Source organism: Delphinapterus leucas, chromosome 8, assembly GCF_059928025.1.
Source record: "Delphinapterus leucas isolate spDelLeu-1000000601 "Yukka" chromosome 8, BTC_Dleu_Yukka2, whole genome shotgun sequence".
NCBI lineage: Eukaryota > Metazoa > Chordata > Mammalia > Artiodactyla > Monodontidae > Delphinapterus > Delphinapterus leucas.
Window position 1 is genome coordinate 32,628,840 of NC_143136.1, and position 22,217 is coordinate 32,651,056.

At 35.6% G+C, this 22,217-nt stretch overlaps 2 protein-coding genes across 17 annotated transcripts in view; one reads left to right on the forward strand and one right to left on the reverse strand.

The window, feature by feature from the left end:
- The window catches only part of LOC111171753 (ras-associated and pleckstrin homology domains-containing protein 1), a 143,943-nt gene extending 128,108 nt beyond the window's left edge, over positions 1 to 15,835 (forward strand). Inside the window, exon 16 of the mRNA XM_089915933.1 lies at positions 15,665 to 15,835. Coding sequence (XP_089772059.1) covers positions 15,665 to 15,745 — 81 coding nt within the window. The 3' untranslated portion in view covers positions 15,746 to 15,835. The remainder of the gene's footprint in view (positions 1 to 15,664) is intronic.
- ABI2 (abl interactor 2) overlaps positions 1 to 22,217 on the reverse strand; it is a 111,933-nt gene that overhangs the window by 43,859 nt on the left and 45,857 nt on the right. For all 16 annotated transcript variants that reach the window (XM_089915941.1, XM_089915942.1, XM_089915945.1 and 13 more), the window contains exons 3-4: positions 11,325 to 11,501; positions 2,548 to 2,645 (exon numbers count right to left, since the gene is read on the reverse strand). In XM_089915941.1, coding sequence (XP_089772067.1) covers positions 2,548 to 2,645; positions 11,325 to 11,501 — 275 coding nt within the window. The remainder of the gene's footprint in view (positions 1 to 2,547; positions 2,646 to 11,324; positions 11,502 to 22,217) is intronic.

A 22,217-nucleotide genomic window follows, 5' to 3' on the forward strand; every position in this document is an offset into this window, starting at 1 on the left:
TAAGTCTTTCTACCTTATTTGAAGTACAAAACAGACTGGATTTCATTAGCATATCTCCCTCTTTTTTTCAAAATTTCCTTTTAAAAGAAAAGAATGAGAAGAGCAAGAAAAATATGATAGCAAATAGGATGCACACTGGAACACTAGTAATTATTGAGTTAGTTCTCATCTTTAAGTTTCCAAGTAACTTCATGACAATGATAAATACTCAACTGACACGAAACTGGTATTGTGTAGATGAGATTCTGGTCTTTAACTGGATCTCAAGATGTGAAAATTAAAGAGCTTTCTTTTCCTAAAATGATGTTGCTCACCTGACTTATGTATTTCTCAATAATTCACTTCCCAAAAAGCTCCCAAGGTTCCTTTAAATTCTGTTCTCCTGGACCACTCGAGTTTTGGCTCATTGATTCTGGATGAGATTACTCTGCAATGACCCGGTCTACTACGCTCAAAATGTTCTTGCATAAACAATTCCTCTCTAATACACATTATTAAAAATAAATAACAGGCACTAGACAAGATACTGGGTCAAAGAAAGAAAAAGGAACGTTAGGACCTTGGATTTAAAATACAAAAAAGGGGCTTCCCTGGTGGTGCAGTGGTTAAGAATCTGTCTGCCAATGCAGGGGACACAGGTTCGAGCCCTGATCCGGGAAGATCCCACATGCCGCAGAGCAACTAAGCCCGTGCACCACAACTACTGAGCCCGTGTGCCACAGCTACTGAAGCCCACACGCCTAGAGCCTGTGCACCGCACCAAGAGAAGCCACCGCAATGAGAAGCCCGCACACTGCAACCAAGAGTAGCCCCCGCTCGCTGCAACTAGAGAAAGCCCGCATGCAGCAACAAAGACCCAACACAGCCAAAAATAAATAATACATTTATTTTAAAACATAAATAAAATAAAAGACAACAAAGTTTGGGCATCTCTGAAGTTATGATGTAAACATAAAACACCATAAAATACGAAACTGATTGATTTCCAATTTTTCCCAGACAATAAAAATGTTCTGTTTCATGCAAGAAAAAAAAAACAAACCTTTGCTGAGAACCATACAATGAAGACAATGATAAAAAAAAAAAAAAAAGGTAAAAAACTAGGGGCAGAGGACAAAACATGGTAGCTGGGCAAAGACCACGAAAAAGCCAGGCTGTGACCATCAAACGGCTAGTGGTGCCCAGCCACTCTGGTCTCCGAAGACACTGCAGAGCCCTTGCTAATACACAAGGAAAACAAATACTAGTGTATGAGTAAATCTTTAAAATTGGGGAGTAACAGAAAATTTTATTTTACTAGGGTTATCTTGCTAACAATCTTGATTCAAAACCTAATAAAATCCATTAGATACTATACATGATAGAAATACAGACATCCCACAGGAAAATAAATATTTCCTCTTGACCTGATTCTCCACTCTTACCCTGTACAATTATAACCTACCACACATCATCTACATTCTACCCTGAAGTTTAAACCTTATTTAAGCTACTGGATTCTTTCCTCTCTAATCTAAGCAGAATTTTTTGTCTACCCTGAATAAAATCATCCTATTCCTGGCTGGAAATCATTTTTATTCTTTTGTTTCACACTCTCCTAACTATAATTCCTCCTCCAACATCATCTTTCTTTGCTTGATTAGGTTGCTAGGGTTTTTTGTTTGTTTCTTTTGTTTGGTTGGTTTTTTGTTTTTTGCTTTTTTTTTTTTTTTTTTTTTTGGTGAGGGGGCCAAAAATCAAGATTGCCAATTAAAAACTTTTAAGCATATATCACAAAGCCAATGGTAGTCAAAGCATTTTGTCTTACACATTTAAAAAATATCCAATTCATGGTACAGTGACTCTGAAAAGTTGACAAAGGACAAATTACCCCCTTTTACAGATGAAAAAACTGAACTGCTAAGAGGCTTACTATGCAACACGACACAGCAGGAGCAGAGCTGGACCACGATTTTAGTCACCTCACTTCTGGGTGATATTATGCCCACCTGATCACAAATCTTGATCATGATAAACCAAGTTTTTATACTAAGATGCTATAGAGGAAAAAAGTCAAGCTTTTCCATCAACTGACCATTTCTCCCAAAGTCAAATCCGAAGCCCAAGTCTGTAGACTGAATGAAAGCTCAGTATTCTCATAAAAACACAAGATATACAGACTTCTGTATTAGGCACAGTATTTTCTTCAGAAGACTAGTTTGAATAAGAAAAATCAACTATAATACAAAAGACTAAAAATTTTCTGAAAATAGGAATTAGAGTGTAATTTATAATAAGCCATGAACTCAGGTTAGGATTTACCTAAAATTTAAAATGCATTAGAAAAATAATTTCTAAACAAAATATTTTTAAAGTATAAAGATGTTTCCCAGGTATAAAGTATAAAAGATGTTTTCCTTTTGGAAAAGTTACACACAAAAAAGATAATCCTAGGAAGAAAATGTTCTCTTTTCAAATATTTAAAAATAGTTTAAACATATATATTGTTTAGTTTCCACACAGCACTACATGAAATGGTTTTCAATTATTACTTAGTTACATACTCACCCAAGCGTCCCTTTCCCTGACATAGGGGGACTGGGGGGTTTCTGAGTTGGAGGTGTTGTACGCGGGAGCCCACCCATCTTCATGTTCTGGGTACTCACCTAAAAAAATTTTGAGGAAAAATCAATTTAACCTGTATGCAGTGAAACAAAGTGGCACTTTCAGGAAATAACATTATGCTATTTAACAAAGGAGGGGAAGGTTTAAATAGGAAAAAAAATTAGAGGCCATGCATTTCATATGCAATTTCTACTCTACTATCATTCTACAGTTGTACTCAAAGGACTCTTCCTAATGTGAGATTTTCAAATGATTATAAAGTTGTATGCAAAGACTTTATTTGCCATTAGGCCATCACACCAACAGATCACTGGTTAGACTATAAGATATTACATTCAATTGAAATCAAATAGGATAACTATAAAAACTTTAGTTTTTATAGAGTAACTCAATCAGACAATAATGCCTTTAAGCAATTCCTTGTTTTTTAGATAGCAAGTTTATCATAAAAAACAAAAGACATGTTTCCCCCCAAAAAAATGCAACTTAAGTTTTGATCCATTGTAAGTAGAGAATATAAAGTTATATCATATACAGAGAAAATTCCATTTTTTAAAATTGTGGATCAGCCTTACAATTCAGATTTCTTTAATGTTCTCTTATGAAGGAATCACCTACCTGAAAACTGCCAGAAGTTAAGGCATGTTCCTAAACATTTGAACCAGAAAGGTAGGGCTGAGGTATCCCACTCAACTGTGAGCGGTACAATGGCCACTGGCAATGTCCTAGTTCCAATGGGAATTAAACCCACTCAGGCCCAAAATGAAGATTAATTTAGGCATAGAAAAGATGTAACATAGTCCTAAATCAGAGCTAAGCCGTGATTCCTCACTATTCTATCCCCAACTGAAAGTGCAAGTGTGGGAAAGTTGGGTGATTTGGGAACCATGGATGCCACCAAAGGAGAAAGTCAGCACTTACACAGAAAGCCCTAGAAATCTGGGTACCTTAAAGAGTTAAGAGAAGTCATGCACAAATATAGATCAAATGCAATCTCAAGTTATTTGAGATTACCAATTGGTTAGAGTTAATAATGTTCACCACATATGTTCATACCTGACCCTATTTTAAGCCCCTAATATTCTGGGTTGCCAAACACTTCAAAAAAGGATCTTAACTTTTCTAATAAGAATACATCCAGAGTATTCAAATTATACTTATGAAATGAAACTGCAAGACTTCTGAAATCAGAATACACTTATAATTGTAATTTTAAAATATAAACTTTAAGAAAACAAATCATAATTATATACAGAGTATTGAGGCTGACAAAATTAACTCTGGCTTAAAGGGAATATTTAAAAATCCTAAAATACTACTTGTTATCTGAATAGGCAAGAAATAATATATCAAGAAACAAACTCTTCAAATGAATAGCCCAGTGAACAAGTTGTGTGTGATGTTAAAACAATCTTTAATGACAAATGATACCTTTGAAATATCAATATTTTTAAAGTTAAGCATTCATCTGTAATCCTTTTGTCATTGCTTTTAAACAACAAATACAAAACAAACTGGTTATCAAGGAAGAATAAAGATTAACTTATCCTTGCTCTCCCTCTCATTAATAAGCAGAGGGTATAATTGTATCTTAAAATGAAAATGTTAGAAGTTTTAAAAAATTAATCCACATTTGGGGAAAATTTTAGGAGTAATATGACAAATAACGAATAGCTTTTAAAACTGTATATCTTAATTTATGATACCAGAAGATTTTTAAAAGTAGTAACCAAAGTCCTTTAAGCTCAACCTTAAACAACATAAAACCCAAAGTCACTTTAAGTGATGAAGGAGAAGTAGGTGAGCCAAACACTAAACTACATCAATTTGCTAGAAACAGGAAGGAAAAGGAGCAGGGACAGAAAAAGAGTAAAACAGAATTTTATTCTATACATGGAATAGCTAAAATACTTGAAAACAGCTTTCCAACTTTGATTTGTTTAAGGTTTGGGTATATAAGGTGTTTTGTTTAAATTGCAGTATCTTCTCTATAAGTCTTTTAATCTACCCAAAACACAAAATAAACAATCTATAAATTAAAATCTGGTGGACATTTCTATACATAAAACTTGATACATTTTATGATCTGTAGAATCATCAAACGGTTCTATTTGTTTGGTTAATGGGGTTTGCATGAGTAACTTAATTCACTTAAGAAACCAAAGAGTCCCTGTGGAATGTCCAACTAATCTATTATTTTATACTTCACTGATGCTGTGCTACCTCTGTATTAAGCTAAAAGAGTATTCAATATTTCTTCAAGGTAGCTTTCCTTGTGAAAAATGTTTCTACGCTAAGTAAAACAATGAATATGCTATGCAGAATATACATACTGCCATCTAATTCGAGGAAAAGGGAAAAGAACAGGAATAATTGCCAAACAAAACTTATTATAATATAGATCTCACCTATGATAAAAGTTAATAAACTGTATTTCACACCTAAAATAATTTGGTAAAAAATTACTTACTGGATACTCATCATGGTTCTAAAAACTACTTTGAGGGAAGTTACAGGGGGACACAATGCTTCCTGAAAAGGAGCAAAACACATGACTGAATTGTGAGTGTGGTGAAGGGGAACGTAACTAGAGAGAGAGGACATACCACAAACTCAGGATAAAGCAACACTGCACCCACTCCATAATAGCAATTCCACATGAAGCTTTAGAAAATGTAACACACACAGGCAAAACTATCATCTGGCACATAAACGTGTAGTTAGCGGTCCTGAATCATGAATAGGAGTGCTCATGATACTTTTCAAAGTTTTACTTGGGAACTGGAATGACACTTTGATGGCTGATTCCAACAATAATTCAATTAATGTGGTTATTTTTTGATGCCACAAAGGAAAAGTCATCATTGAGAGCTGAGTGAAGCAGGTGTTAGGCACACGGAGAAAGAGCAGGAAAGGTCCCCTTTTTTTTCCTGCCAGAATCAAACTCTCAAAACAGAATACATACTTCATTTAGGTGATGAAGGTTAATGCATGATCACAACTCAAATAGTTTCCCACTGGCCTGGACTAAGAAATGCAGATAATACCAAGAGTAAGAGCAATTCCTTTATGACCAGAGTGGTCTGCTCTCCCAGACTCTGGAGATCACTACAACTAGAACCAACCATCAGGCCAATTATTATACCTTATTACTGCTTCTAAAGTGCTCCTATCTTTCCTGCTCTATCCTTTTTTGGTAAATGCAATACCCTCCTTGAACCCTGATATATATATAGTATCATGTATTTCATATATAACACTCATTACAAATCTTAGTGATTTCCAGTACCCTGTGAACTCCAGTATTTTTTATAAAGCTGGCCAGCCAGGTATCTCTAGTTCATAGAGCACATCACCTCTGCTATGAAGAAATCTCCCACGAAAAGATGACCTGTTGCAACTTAACAGTGACAGACACACTCTAAAATGATATCTGTGGTATATCCCTCATTTGAACTACCTACCACCAGACTACTAGGCACAAGGGTAAAAGAATATGAAAAATAAAAGAAGACAAAGGTCTGTAAAATGATTTCTCTGCTTTTAAGGAACTTATTTTAGAACTAAGACCCACATGTTTAAAACAAAAATTAGTATCTACAAATTATATAGAAATCTCCAAAAAAGAAATATCAATGTAAGCCAAAATGGCTACAGAAGGTTTCATAGAGAAAAATCTGAGCTGGAGTGTTAACAAGTCTTAAAAAGAGCAAGATTTAAATATACTAAGAGGAGTAGTATGTATAGGTTGTGTCTGGATGTGGCGTAGTGAGAATGGGCAGCAGCTGTGGTCAAGCATCTCTAGGCTTTCGTTCAATGCCCAGTATCGTTCCCCATTAGTTCCATCCAGTGCATAATTTTCTGGCTTCCTAGAGATCTTTATCCCTCTCCTCAGAGGATATATGTTCCTACTTCAATTCTCAGAGCCAGCAGGAAAAGAACCAGGAGATCCTCTGAAGGAGATCAAAGCTGAAATCAGGAATTCGAGTATGACTTCAGGAGAGATGTAAAATTTTTAGTAAGAGAGAAAGACAAAAAGCCTAAGGTGCCAAGAGTCCTAAAAGAATCTAATACAGAGATAAGGGAATAAGAGATTAGGATTAAGGGGGGAAACAAATAAAGAAAGTAAGAAGAAGAAAAGAATAAAGATGGACAAACTTCTGCTTGATTCTGAAAACAGTTTCTAACAACTGGGTTTTGACAAGATAGAATTGGTGGCTCAAGTCTGGAACGGATAGGCAAACCCAGATGAGTCTTCCAAAAGTTGCTGTTATTGTGGAGTTTTTCTTCCAAGTGTTGTATCAAATAAATGCTTAACAATGAACCCTCAGCTGTACCCGAGAGCTAGAAATGTGAGAGGCAATTTATCATCCTCCTGTACTGTAGGGAATGACACACACAAGATCACATGCAAAGTGAAAAGGTTAGCCCATTTTTTACATAAAGTTATGGATCTTCAAGATCCCAAGCAAAATTTTCAGAAGTGTTGTATTCTTAATGTGTTAACTGTAAAAGCAACTCCTAACCCCTCCTCATTAATTATTAAGAATCTGCTTGTACAATGTTCATCTGAAATAAATACTACAAAAACAGATCAGAAGTCTTTATTTTTTTTGCATTAAAGTAAATACACTTATTTTAAAAGTACTTGAGCTTAGCTTCATTAGTGACAACTTTAAACGTTCAACAGAAATATCTGTTTCAAACACATCAGTAACAAGGTCTTAAAACTCTTTTATTAAAATAAAGAGTGGGGAAAGGGTACCCCAGTTCAAAGTACATTCCACTTTTGGCCTCAGGTACATATTAAAACCCCTCCAATATGGCATTCTATCCATCAGCTTTTTATACCTTTTTCTTTAAAAATATCACCACGTTGTTTTCAAAGGTCTTATGAATTAAACTCTACAACTCCTCATTCGACTGAAAAAAGTTAACCCAAATTTTAGATGAAAAGAACCATTAAACACAACCAGGACATGCTGTATAAAAGGTTAAAAATTCAACTTTTAAGCATGGAGGTCTCTTCTGAGTCAAATCCCATGTGTCTTGTCCCAAAGTATGATATTTGTTTAGAGTATATCTGAAAGGCATCAAGTCTGACAACAATGGGAGCAAAGACAGAGCTCATAATGAGCTGAGGAGGAAATCAAATTATCAGGAGACTTCCAGGGCACCTGACATAATCCACAGGTCTCCAAAAATCTCAGCTGGAAAACCAGTGGACTAGTTTACTATCTGCGGTCCCTTCCAACTTTAACATTTTTAAATTCTATTTTCTATCTTAATATACTCAATTATTCCATTAATCAACCTTCTAAAGCAATTCATTTTTCAACATTAAAAAGAGTAATGATTTGCTATATGCTGAATATTTTTTCCACTCTATTTTGTTTTGGTTCACCCAAAATTATTAACTATGTGCCACAAGTTTATAGAGACAACAGACACACTCAGAAAGAAAGATAAGAAGAAAGAGACAGAGGACTGGCACATTCTAGCTTCTAGGATGACCTCACGGTACATACTTCTCACCCTGTCAACCCCATCCCAATATAGTAGAAACAACTACATAGAGCCACAGTACTAAGGAGTGGAGCTTTTTTGGTGCAAAGAGCAAAGGTGTTAAGGAATCTTATCCAAGTGTGATGTTCCCTTATTAGATCTTTCTTTCTTGGAAGCTCTCATCTCCCACTCACTCTGGTCTCTCACACAGAACAGATCCTGAACCCAGAAAGATCAAGAAGGAATCCTCGTAGGGTCTGGAAGAAATGAGCTAGGGATAGTTCCTCAGGCAAGCTGGTCTAAACTTTAAGGGGAAAGAACTGGTCCATTTTTTTTTTTTTTGTCTTTCCTTTAGTTAATCTTTCTGTGCACTTCTATCACTTTGGAGGTTAATGTATCAATAGCCAAAATCTGAATACAGACTTTAAGGGAAAAAAGCCAAGGTAGCCACAAAGACAGCTTCTGGTCTAATTCTACCTATTTTATGCGAAAGAATCTCCTCACTCACCGAGACTGAGGGCTTGGAGTCAACACTCCAATATACTTTTATGTACACATGAAGTACATCTGCCTGGGCTCCTCCAGTCACATCTCTCTACCATGATCTGTTAACTTTCTGTGGCTGTGGTTAGTAGCTAGTTAATGATTCAGATCTCAGTCATCTTGTCTTCTTGTTATCACTTTCTACACTGAAGACATGGCAAACAACAGGGTATATGGTAAGAATACATATTTGAAAAGGAATTATAGAATTCAGCTAAGAAAAAAAGAACAAAAATGAAATGCATGATCGATTTGGTGACAATAATTTTAGTACCATTCTATCTGACAGGCTTCTTGATTATTCTTGAATGCCTTTTCCCATTTTTCCCTCCAAAATACTAAAATGTTACTGAAACAAGTAAGAAAAGTAAATATCTTTAATTCTTAACTTGTATTTTGTTAAACACTATCATGAGCTTTTGATGCTTTGCATATAATGCTCGGCTTGAAAACCTCTTAAAGTGAGTTTATACTGAAATATATAATTTATATAGCAATTTGAATAAAAAGATTAATTTTGTTTTTTGCAAAATACATGATACTGCAACTTAAAAAACACCCAAAACACTGAATATTTTCCAATTTTCAATTTTTTTAAGAGTGATTAAGAGTCAAGAGATAATGACATAGTGGCCACAAGGTATATAATAAAGCACACCATTTATAGAATAAAAAGGTTATTACACAGGGGGAGGGTTAAATGAAGCACATTAGCAGCCCTCCAATCCAAAACAAAATTTCTACATTTACAAAGTCCAGCTAATTTTATTTCATAATGACATTTTATGATAGGGTAACTTACATTTCAGTTTCACAAAATATATTGACATTGCAAAATAACCATTTAGTCAACAAATATTTACTAAGTGTCTAATGTGTGTCAAGCACTGTTCTAGGCACACAGGATAGGGCAATGAACAAAACAGTCAAAAACATCTGCCCTCATGGAACATGAAGACACACAAAGTTTCATGAAAAAAACAAAATAAAATAAAAAAGAGTAACTATTTGTTGGTTTTAAAAGGCCAAGTACCAAATATCTCTTCACTCCCCATATGTAATATTCTACATAAGAACAAAGAATGGAAATCCAGCCCTGGAATCTCTTACCTTAAATCTAAGCAACCACTTAATGCATAAATGGAGCAAATAAAAGAGGTAAGGGAAAAAAGCATTGAAAAGTTAGTTGGAACTTCAGGATGTGAAGAGAAAGGAAAAAAACAAAGAAAAAACAAGTTAAGCATTCAGCATTAAAAAATAATGTTTCAGTAGATCATAGAAAGAGTGGTTAAAGCAGAATGTGTCATGAACAGGAGTTTTGTGATGAAATTATATGACACTTTTATTTAAAAACAACTTTATAAAAGATTTCTTCAAATTAATGACCCCTAAACACTAAAATGTACAAAAAAATGAAAGGGACTACAGATTCCCTAAAGAACATTTACTTGAGGATTAAATAAGAATTGGGGGATCACCTTTTTATTATATAAGTGGGGAAGTACAAATATGATGTTTTATATTCTAAGTGCCTTTTTATCATTAAATTCGTTCAGGATCCTAAAATTTTCCATTAGCAGTTGTTAGCCTCAAATAAATCTCAAAAGATTTTCCCAAGTTAGAATAAATTTCAGTTATTAATTATCCATCCAATTGTACATCCTATTTTAACATGCTCTAATTAGTACTGTAAACTAAATGCATTAGGTGTTCATTATAAAATTAAATATCAAATTTCAGATAATAGTGCTTATATCAAAATTGTAAGAAAGAAAAAGATTTAAAAAAAAAATTTACACCGTACATATTCTTTTACCTAGATCTACATTAAAGTTAGATTTAACCGATTTCTAGCCATACTTGTGTGAGGTATATTTTTTTAAATTTAAATTTGCTTATATTAGACACAAATCAACTGCATTGAACTGTACAGTTTCACTTATAGGCATATACGTATTTATTCAGCATCACATTTGAAAAGTCACTGTCTTTCAAATCACTGCTGAGGTGCAAACTTTAAATAACCTAATACTCAGCTGAAGCTCTGAATAGTTTCTTAAGAACGAACACCAATTTAAATGAAAGTTATATGCTCCTCAGTTGTGATTATGGTACTTTACATACATAGCAGGCACTTAAATACATTTTAAAAGATAGCCAAAATATATAATGACTATCTACTCAAAAGCAGTGGAAATACTAGTTCACATATTAGTTTTATCTACATTATTCTCACCCAAAATGTTGAGATAAATTTGTTTTAGAAAAATTCAAAGTACATGTTTGTTTATATATGTTCTTTCTGAAAACTAATGCCAAGTTTGTTGATATTTTTGAGATAAAGCAAATACTTTAATAACATACTGAATAATTTTTAATTAGTCATACTAAATCATTAAAAGATTAGAAATATAATACCACATTTATTTCCAGATCTATATGAGGTATTTTCATAACTGATCAAGCAAAAGCAATTCAGTCAAAGATGACTGTTTAAAACTTGAAAACATAATACTAAGAAGAAAGAAGGATAACATAGTGGTAGGAAATCTTCAGAACTACAAGTAGGCCAAGACTTGATCCTCTGGAAAGAAAAGATAAACACTTAATTTTCTAAAGAGTTAGTTCCATTATGGGCTGTTGTTTTTAAGCTGGACAAAAATTATACTTACCTTTACTCCATGTCCAATATCATCTAGAATTGTATAGTCAATAGGTTTTCTAATATAACGAACTGGTCGTTCAAGGTTGGCTGGAGCAATAATCTTATGTGTCCTTGAAGTGTTTTTATTGGTAGTCAAAATACCAATTTCTCTTCTTGCAACTTTCTCTTTATGAATATCAACGGTCTACAAAATATAATATAAACACAACACAAAAATGTATAGCTCTTATATCCAGAAAAATAAAAATATAAATACTTAGAGGTTTAATATCATTATCCATATTCTTAACCACAACTGCTAACTTCTCCTTTTGGGACCAATACTGACTTTCTCCCTTTCTAGGCTAAAGCAAGGGATGGGAAACCATGGCTGGCAGACCAAATTTGGCCCACCACCTATTTTTTACAGCCCAAAAGCTAAGAGAGGTGTTTACATTTTTTTAATGGTTGAAAAAAGTCAAAAGAAAAATAGGTCTTGACATGTGAAAATTATATGGAATTCAAATTTCAGTTTCCATAAACAAAGTTTTATTGGAACACAGTCATTCTACTTGCTTACATATTTTCACAATATAATGGCAGAGATTAGTACTAACAGAGACCTTATGGCCTGCAAAGCATAAAATATTTATTAGCTGGCCCTTTACAGAAAAAGTTTGCCAACCTCTGGACTAAACATGCTAATTTTTCCCCTCTCCATTAAGACTTAACCTTATTAAGAAAGCCCCAGTGAAGGAATTCCCTGGTGGTCCACTGGTTAGGACTCCATGCTTTCACTGCTGAGGGCCTGGGTTCAATCCCTGGTTGGGGAACTAAGATCCCACAAGCCGTGCAGTGCAGCCAAAAAAAAAGAAAAATCCTCAAAAAAAAGAAAGTCCCAGTGATTAATCTGGTTCCATTTAAAAATAACCTATTAGTATAAATTCTATTAGTGTTTAAATAATTTTTATTAAAAAAAGAGAGGCCTAAACTATAAATACAATGTTAAAATAAGAATCATTTTTTACAGAGAAACTTGTTTACTGAGGCAATGCTGCTTATATTTTATCATAACAAAATGCTTGTAAAATATTTCATTATTTTATTTATTAAATGTTCAAAATAGGATATAATTTAGTACATAACAACGTGTTTTTACTCAGTTTTCTATTTGCTGAGAGAGGGCGAATTTAAGCACGGGTAATTAATACACTAAAGCAGCATTTTTCAAACTGCAAGGTGCAATTTAGTGAGATGTAAGCAGCAATTATTTTAAATGAAAAAGAACAGAAATATCAGACAACATACACATAGTAAGGTATTTTTTCTTAAAATATGTTATGTATATAAATACATACATTAAATTGTGTACTGGATGGAATATAAAATATATTTTTAACTGTGAGTTGCAGTTTAAAAAGTTTGAAAAATACTTCACTAAAATTTTGTTCACATCTCTTGCCACCATTCCTGGCTCAAGCAGCAATTAACAGATACTTTTGCTATTTCCTCCCCAAACCTACTTCAATGTACCCTGTCTAAAGAATAACCAGGTAGTAACACAGAAATGGAAATGAAAGATAACCATCATGACATTATTAAATACAACTTTAAGAAATCTGAACACTGATTATTTATCCTTCTAAACTACCTAAAGTGTGAAGGAAACCTGAAACAAATTTGAAGCCTCCCATTTCAACCAACAGATCTTAAAAGAAACAGAATCTGTAAGTTCATAACTAATAAATATCTAAATGAAGCAACAAATCCAATACTGGCCAACGTAGTGACCTTATCATTTTAACTATTTCTTTTTAAGACAAAAATAGGTTTTGAACTTTTTCGGTGCATATTAGAAAAATTACAAAATCTGCTTTCCTTTTCAACTGCTTGAGGGAGCTATAACAGAAAAAAAAAGGTTGCACATTAGTGACAATATTGGAATTTACTTATTTTTAACTTCAGAGAAATGGAAATTAATCATATTTTACTTTTGAATATTTTTTAATGAGTCTTTCTGAATTATTAAAAATATGAGCTAGGGGCTTCCCTGGTGGCACAGTGGTTGAGAGTCCGCCTGCCGATTCAGGGGACACGGGTTCGTGCCCCGGTCCAGGAAGATCCCACATGCTGCGGAGCGGCTGGGACCGTGAGCCATGGCAGCTGAGCCTGCGCGTCCGGAGCCTGTGCTCCGCGACGGGCGAGGCCACAACAGTGAGAGGCCCGCGTACCGCAAAACAAAACAAAACAAACAAACAAACAAAAAGTGAGCTAGGAAGATTTCATACTTACCAATTATACTTCAAAATAACCAAAAAACCCCAAAATATGACACTTATTTTTTATATATAACTGGTCTTTGTTATACCAATAAAAGAAAATTTATTAGAGAATGTAATCCTCTTTCAACATTGTTTTCATTCTGCTTAGTTAGAAATATAATTATCTTATTCAGAAATGAAAACAAAAGAATGTAAACCTAATCAACAATAACAGAATTCTAAACTTAGGGCAAACTGGAACTTCAAATTTTCCTGCTAGAAATATTAATAAATCTCTGGAGAATGAAAAGAGGGGTAACTTTTCATTATTATTTGCACTAATATACAGTTATATTTTATAACAAGCACATATTTTAAATTGTTTGAAAAAACTGAGACTTTTTTAAAACCATTAAAACAATTAGATCATACCTGGGGATTGGGGGCACTTACATATTACTTATATATTTTCTTTATGTACACATAAACACACAGCCCAAACCTGTATAAGCCATTACAGTAAGCATAAAAGAAAGACCAACACAGCAAAAGAAACGATCACAGAACTTTTATATATAAGCCGAAATAAGGGATAGTTGCTACAATAGGGCATAAAATTAGAGAAGGCAAAGTATAAATAATGAGTTACAAGAAAACATACACCCCTTCATTGGAAAAGTGACCATGTGCCCAGCACTAAACTCTTAAAGGAACTGGTTGAAGGAATTATGAGAAAAATGTTCTTTTTTGCTTCTTATATTAATTCTCATTAAAACTGAAGGCATATTTTAAAACGTAATTCTTAACAGCATATGTCTATATGAAGCCAAAATAATCTAGTTTGGTTATACGTTTCTAGTTGTCTACTCTAAAAGAATACTAGAGCAGGGCTTCTCAACAGCAACACTACCAGCATTTTGGGCCAGATAATTCTTTGTTGTGGAAGGGCTGTCCTGAGCATTGTAGGTTGTAGTGAAGCCTCCCAGTTGATATTTATAGCACTCCCCACCCCAAGCTGTAACAACCAAAAATATCTGACGTTGCCAATTGTTCCCTTGGGGGTAAAACTGCTCTGACAGAGAACCAGTGATGTAGAAGAAGGACTAATTCATTTGTCTCATACATTATTCATTCTCAAATGTCAATTGTTTCCAAACTTTGTACAAGAGTTGATTTATGATTAATGCCTCTAGTGACTGCCAAATATCAATATTTGATGTCATTAACTTTTAAAAATCATCTAAAATAATAAAAGTAATATATGGTTAAGAAAACCCAAAGGTATAATTTGTGAATTGCCATCCTAATACCACACTGAGTTGAACTGTAGGAGTTCCCATAGACAGAATCAAATATACCTTCAGAACATGGCTATGATTTTATCTTAAGTCTGAATTACAACTTTTAATGGAGAACAATAAATCTATTACATAAATAAGGAGGAGAAAGTTTGGTCCAGAAGATTCTCAAGTTTTCAGCAATTACCTAATTCACATTTTTCAAAGATTTCTCTGGTAGAAAATACAATCATTTTCAAATTAGAGTAATTTAATGAATACCCTCCATATACTTAACATCCAGCTTCAACATTCATCAACTCACAGCCAATTGTCAGTTTTAAAAGAACTTTGGTAAAGCTCCTAAAACATATTTTTAAATATGGCTTGTATGTTTTTCCTAAATCAAACTCGTAGCTTTCACTAATCACCATTGCCTTTGCCTTCACTATATACTTTGATATTACAATGCTGAAATGAATTGTTAAACTTTGGAAGTACGAATTCAACACTGATAGCTAGTCAGAATTTTAATAATAAGAAAAGTATTTCCCACTTATCCTGAATTTCTAAAGTTACTAGTTATATGCCAATAAACTTATTCTCATTTAGAAGAGGCCTCAATAATAGCACTCACCTATGGCAAGTGGAAAATGTGTTTAACTAGCAAAGAAGACCAAAACTAATGCAAGTACACTGCTATTAATACTATTATTGTTTGCTACCTGTTAACCAAAAAACACGCCAAGTAGTATTGCTGCAACTGTGCAAGAGTTAAATATCTTTTCTCCCACAGTTCCTTAACAATTTGTTTCTCCATCCTCTAACAGCTATTGCCAAGCTGGTCTCACATGCTGCAGGCTCCCCCCATGATATTTCAACCACGCAGTGCCAAACCCAGGCTCCTCTAGAATACCTCTCATGGCCTTGACTTTCAGCTCCTCTGCAAGCCTGAGCCCCCCTCCCACACCTCCATCATGGACCCAAGCACATGCTCAGGCCACAGCAGATGACAGGAAGGTATGTATAAAGTATTTTGCTTTAGGGTTATCCATGCATTGTCCCATTACCACAGATAATTGAAAGTAGACTGTACTGGATAGCACTACCTCAGTCAGCTGCCCATCAGTGTGGGAAAACATCCACAGTCAAACAGTTACAGTGGGTTAACTCAACTAAGTTGGGTGTTTTAAAATGTGTCTCCATTTTTTTACATTAGTAAGTTAATGTTTCAAATAAGCATTTACTTATTTTAATCACAAATATGCTTTATACTATTCATCTTTCATAAAACAAATTAGTTATTCACAAACTGAATAGGTAATTTTCAGTTATTTATTTTTTATAAAATGATATAAACTTAATTAGGAACTGTATAAATCCTACTTTCTATACATAATTACACACTGATAACCATTAGTGGGATTTCCTTAATTTAAAATTGGGAATTTTTAAATAAATCTATATACATAAAGTTTTTTAAATTTATTATTTATTTATTTATTTTTGGCTGCATTGGGTCTTTGTTGCTGCATGAGGGCTTTCCCTAGTTGCGGCGAGCGGGGGCTACTCTTCATTGTGGTGCGCGGGCTTCTCATTGCGCGGGCTTCTCATTGCGGAGCCCGGGCTCTAGGCACGCGGGCTTCAGTAGTTGTGGCACGCAGACTCAGTAGTTGTGGCTCACGGGCTCTAGAGTGCAGGCTCAGTAGTTGTGGCACACGGGCTTAGTTGCTTTGCGGCATGTGGGATCTTCCCGGACCAGGGCTCGAACCCGTGTCCCCTGCATTGGCAGGTGGATTCTTAACCACTGCGCCACCAGGGAAGTCCTACATAAAGTTTTTTAAACAAAAAATTACCCTACATGATGAGTTCCTCAGGGTTTAGATCTTCCATTGCCTTTTAGTAGTCCCTAAACCCTTAAGAAGAATCACTTCCATTCCTATATTATTTTACAGTCATTCCTTTCTATCTCCTCTACTTGTTATGTGCTAACTACTTCAACACCTGGCCCAGTAAGTTCTAGTTAGCTCTTGGGAGGGTGGGAGAAACACTGCTTTGTAAGTTCTTTATGTTGCCTTTTGCCCTCTCTTGATCTTCTTCTAAGCCATGTTGAGCCGAATACTGACAGTATTGACTGTTTTTAGTAGTTAAGAGAAGAATTTTAATTTACAAGTTTATAAGAATTTTAGCTTGAATAATGTTCTATAAATCTTTTTTTACCTTACCAGAAATGGACACAAAATTATGGACACAGTAAATAGCTATACTATGCTATACTGACTTAACAGCAGCTCTGTGTGCTTTGCTTATACAAGTATTCAGTAAAAATTAAATGTCTGCTCTGACAACTACATATTCTTGAAAAATATTTAACATTAATTTAACTCTTACTCTCGGCTTGAAGATTAAAAATTTCATTTACCTTTTAAATAATATGCTTCCAAAGAATTGATAGGATAACAGCAACAAAGCGAGAGGTGGAATTTCTTTAAAATTTAACACCCTTAAAATACCTAAGGTAACCCACATCAAGAACCTATCCTAACACTGTCTTACAGATACAGTGAGTGTGGTATAGATTAGTAACTACCTAATACTATATGGTCTTTTTAGTATAAAAAGTTTCTGATACTAAATATTCATAATCAACTCTATCTTGTTTTTCAAAACATTTGCCATTGGGAGAATGGGTTATTACTTTGTTTTGTTGAATTATTTCTTCCTGATACATAGCTGGTAGAGTCAGTGGAATTTCCATCCTCAGATTCAAAATGAAAGTAATCTGGAAATAGTTCAGTTACATCAGAGTGATAGAGGGTTGAGGTGAGTAGGGCGCAGACTGCGGTAAACAGCAGAGCCAGCAGAATAGAGAGAAGAAAAAAGCAAATATAAATCAAGTTCATTTGTGAGAATCTCACAATTGTGAGAATAAAAATTCAAAATGGAAGACAGCTCATAAATCATCTAATCAGTCCTATCATTTTACAGGTAAGAAAACTGAAATTCAAATAAGTCAAATATCACACAAGTCAGCAGAAGGACCAGAGTAAAATCTAGATTCCCCCACCCTCTCCCTCCCAATACTCAGTGTTCATCTCTATTAAAATGGAGAAAAGAGCTAGAGCACTAGGAGGCTGAAAATTGGTAGGTTTCCTACCTCGGAGATAGGAAAAAGATACTGATGAAGAAAGAAATTGAATACCTCAGATATCTAATATCTACTGGTCCTTATCCACTCTACCAGACAACCCTTAACAACAGCTCTTGACACCTACCATTCCAATATACATGTGATCTCATCTTTGACCTGACTGAACCTCCATTTCTTTGCTTCCTCAACCCCACCTTCTCTCCAAATTCTCCCAACCTAGTATTTTTGCTCCAAATGCAAAAATAAATATTGACCTCAAGATATCTTGAGAACATTGTAACTCCCTCTAAAAACATAATAATGTTTTTAATAAAGCATAATAATAATAAAATTTAAGTACCAAACATTTGAAAACCAGTATTTTGGAGCAAGAGCCTACAAACTATAGCCCACATGCCAAAACTGGCCTGTAGCCTGCTTTTATATGGCCCACAAGCTAAGAATGCTTTTTACATATTTAAACAGTTGCTTAAAAACATACAGCACAGGAATTCGCTGTCAGTCCAGTGGTTAGGGCTCCATACTTCCACTGCAGGAGGCACGGGTTCGATCCCTGGGAACTAAGATCCCGGATGCCATGCAGCATGGCCAAAACAACACAAAACAAAACATACAGCACAAAGAATCATAGGAGACTGAAACCCCATGTGGCCCACAAAGCCTAAAATATTGACTATCTAGCCCTTTACAAAAAAGTTCGCCAATTCTTGCTTCAGAGTATTTACTGAGCATTTGCTTTACAGACAGAAAACATTTTCTCTTATACTATGGAATCATATTTCATTCTAAAGAGCATCAAAGAGCTCTGATATTCAATTGACTTTTAAAACAAAGGACTCTACATACATTAAATGTAACTGAAAAAAATTTCAATCCTTAAGGTAAATGCTAAAAGTACATAAATTTTTAAAAATTTACTCATTTCTTAGCTATAGCCTCTATTAGCCCATTTCTCCTACTCAACTCCTCGTCCAACATACTTCAATATATTTCATATAAACTTAACAGCTGCTGTAGAGTTGCAGATCCCTTGCTTTTCCAAGTATTGCCCTCTAGACACTCAACTCCAAAGGAAGGAGGCTCAACATATTCTTGACAGCTCTGACTCAGGCCCCTGTTATTTCTGACCTACCAATCTCTATCCATTCATCTCTCCCATTTTTTACTTATTCCATTAGAACAGCTTTAAAAGATAGTATTAAGCCATATTAATTAAATATATAATAGATTTGTGTGATACTCAAAAAGAAAATGTTCTCATTAACTGAATACATATACTTACAACTTAGAGTAAACTTAATCGCCTTCCTCCTTAAAGTTGCTACATTTTCTACCAAAGAACTACAGAATTCTAATCAGAATACAGATGATTACTTTCACTGTCATTGTCCTACTGCCATTATCTACCCACACAATCTCACAAACTAATAAAAAGTTGTCCCTCCTTTTTAGGAACTCTAATATATTAATTTCTCTTCTGCATTTGCACTTTTCTTCTTAATTTCTTCTTTGAGTTCTTTGCCAAGATTTCAAACATGCAGAAACTTTAAGACTCTGAAGTATAAACCTCAAAATTCTATATCAGATTAGCAATATGTCAACATCTCTTTTTCTATAAAAAACCAAGTTCATCTATTCCATCATTTAAAATGCCACTATTTCCTCTAGGAGGTCCTTTCAGAATAAAAATCTACCTCTTGCTCATTAAAATTCACCAATACTTTTTTTGTTTTTTAGTTTAAGACACAGCAATACAACAAGCAATAAATTATATGATGTCTACAGAAGTTTATATAGGATGTGAAGAAACCGTTATAGGGGCAAATTCAGATTTAAGATTAAATAATATCAAATAACAAGAAATCCCTCTGAATGGTCTGATGGATTTAACAGAAATATAAGGTAGGGGGGACCTTCAAGATGGCACAGGAGTAAGACGTGGAGATCACCTTCCTCCCCACAAATACATCAAAAATACATCTACATGTGAAACAACAACTACAGAACACCTACTGAACGCTGGCAGAAGACCTCAGAATTCCCCAAAGGCAAGAAACTCTGCCACGTACCTGGGTAAAGCAAAAGAAAAAAGAAAAACAGAAACAAAAGAATAGAGATGGGACCTGCACCTCTGGGAGGGAGCTGTGAAGGAGGAAAAGTTTCCACACACTAGGAAGCCCCTTCACTGGCGGAGACAGGGGGTGGGTGGTGGAGAAACTTCGGAGCCACAGAGGAGAGCGCAGCAACAGGGGTGCGGAGGGCAAAGCGGAGAGATTCCCGCAGAGAGGATTGGTGCCGACAAGCACTCACCAGCCTGAGAGGCTTCTCTGCTCACCCACCAGGGTGGTCTGGGAGCTGAGGCTCGGACTTCAGAGGTCAGATCCCAGGGAGAGGACTGGGATTGGTTGCGTGAACACAGCCTGAAGGGGGCTGGCGCACCACAGCTAGCCGGGAGGGAGTCCGGGAAAAAGTCTGCACCTGCCTGAGAGGCAAGAGACCATTGTTTCAGGGTGCATGGGGAGAGGGGATTCAGAGCACCGCCTAAACAAGCTACAACTATGGGTGCGAGCCACGGCTATCAGCTCAGGCACTAGAGACGGACATTAAACGCTAAGGCTGCTGCTGCAGCCACCAAGAAGCCTGTGTGCAAGCACAGGTCACTATCCACACCTCCCCTCCCGAGAGCCTGTGCAGCTTGCCACTGTCAGGGTCCCGTGATCCAGGGACAATTTCCCTGGGAGAACCCAAGGTGTGGCTCGGATGTTGCAATGTCACCCCAGACTCTGCCACCAGAGGCTTGCCCCACATTCCATACTCCTCCCTCCCCTGGGCCAGAGTGAGCCAGAGCCCCCACAGGCGACCTACACGCAGAGGCGGGTACAAATCCAAAGCTGAACCCCAGGGGCTGTGCGAATAAAGAAGAGAAAGGGAAATTTCTCCAAGCAACCTCAAGAACAGCACATTAAATCTCCACAATCAACTTGGTGTACCCTGCATCAGTGGAATACCTGAACAGAAAACGAATCATCCCAAAATTGAGGAGGTGGACTTTGGGAGCAACCGTAGACTTGGGGTTTGCTTTTTGCATCTATCTGTTTCTGGCTTTATGATTATCTTAGTTTAGTATTTAGAGCTTATTATTATTTTTTTACATCTTTATTAGAGTATAATTGCTTTACAATGCTGTGTTACTTTCTGCTTTATAACAAAGTGAATAAGTTATACATATGCATATGTTCCCATATCTCTTCCCTCTTGCGTCTCCCTCCCTCCCAACCTCCCTATCCCACCCCTCTAGGTGGTCACAAACCACCTAGCTGATCTCCCTGTGCTATGCGGCTGCTTCCCACTAGCTATTTTACGTTTGGTAGTGTATATATGTCCATGCCATTCTCTCACTTTGTCACAGCTTACCCTCCCCCCTCCCTATATCCTCAAGTCCATGCTCTAGTAGGTCTGTGTCTTTATTCCTGTCTTACCCCTAGGTTCTTCATGACCTTTTTTTTTTCTTAAATTCCGTATATATGTGTTAGCATACGGTATTTGACTTTCTCTTTCTGACTTACTTCACTCTGTATGGCAGACTCTAGGTACATCCACCTCATTACAAATAGCTCAATTTCGCTTCTTTTTATGGCTGAGTAATATTCCACTGTATATATGTGCCACATCTTCTTTATCCATTCATCCGATGATGGACACTTAGGTTGTTTCCATCTCTGGGCCATTGTAAATATAGAGCTGCAATGAACATTTTGGTACATGACTCTTTTTGAATTACGGTTTTCTCAGGGTATATGCCCAGTAGCGGGATTGCTGGGTCATATGGTAGTTCTATTTGTAGTCTTTTAAGAAACCTCCATACTGTTCTCCACAGTGGCTGTACCAATTCACATTCCCACCAGCAGTGCAAGAGTGTTCCCTTTTCTCCACACCCTCTCCAACATTTATTGTTTCTAGATTTTTTGATGATGGCCATTCTGACTGGTGTGAGATGATATCTCATTGTACTTTTGATTTGCATTTCTCTAATGATTAATGATGTTGAGCATTCTTTCATGTGTTTGTTGGCAGTCTGTATATCTTCTTTGGAGAAATGTCTATTTAGGTCTTCTGCCCATTTTTGGGTTGGGTTATTTGTTTTTTTGTTATTGAGCTGCATGAGCTGCTTATAAATTTTGAAGATTAATCCTTTGTCATTTGTTTCATTTGCAAATATTTTCTCCCATTCT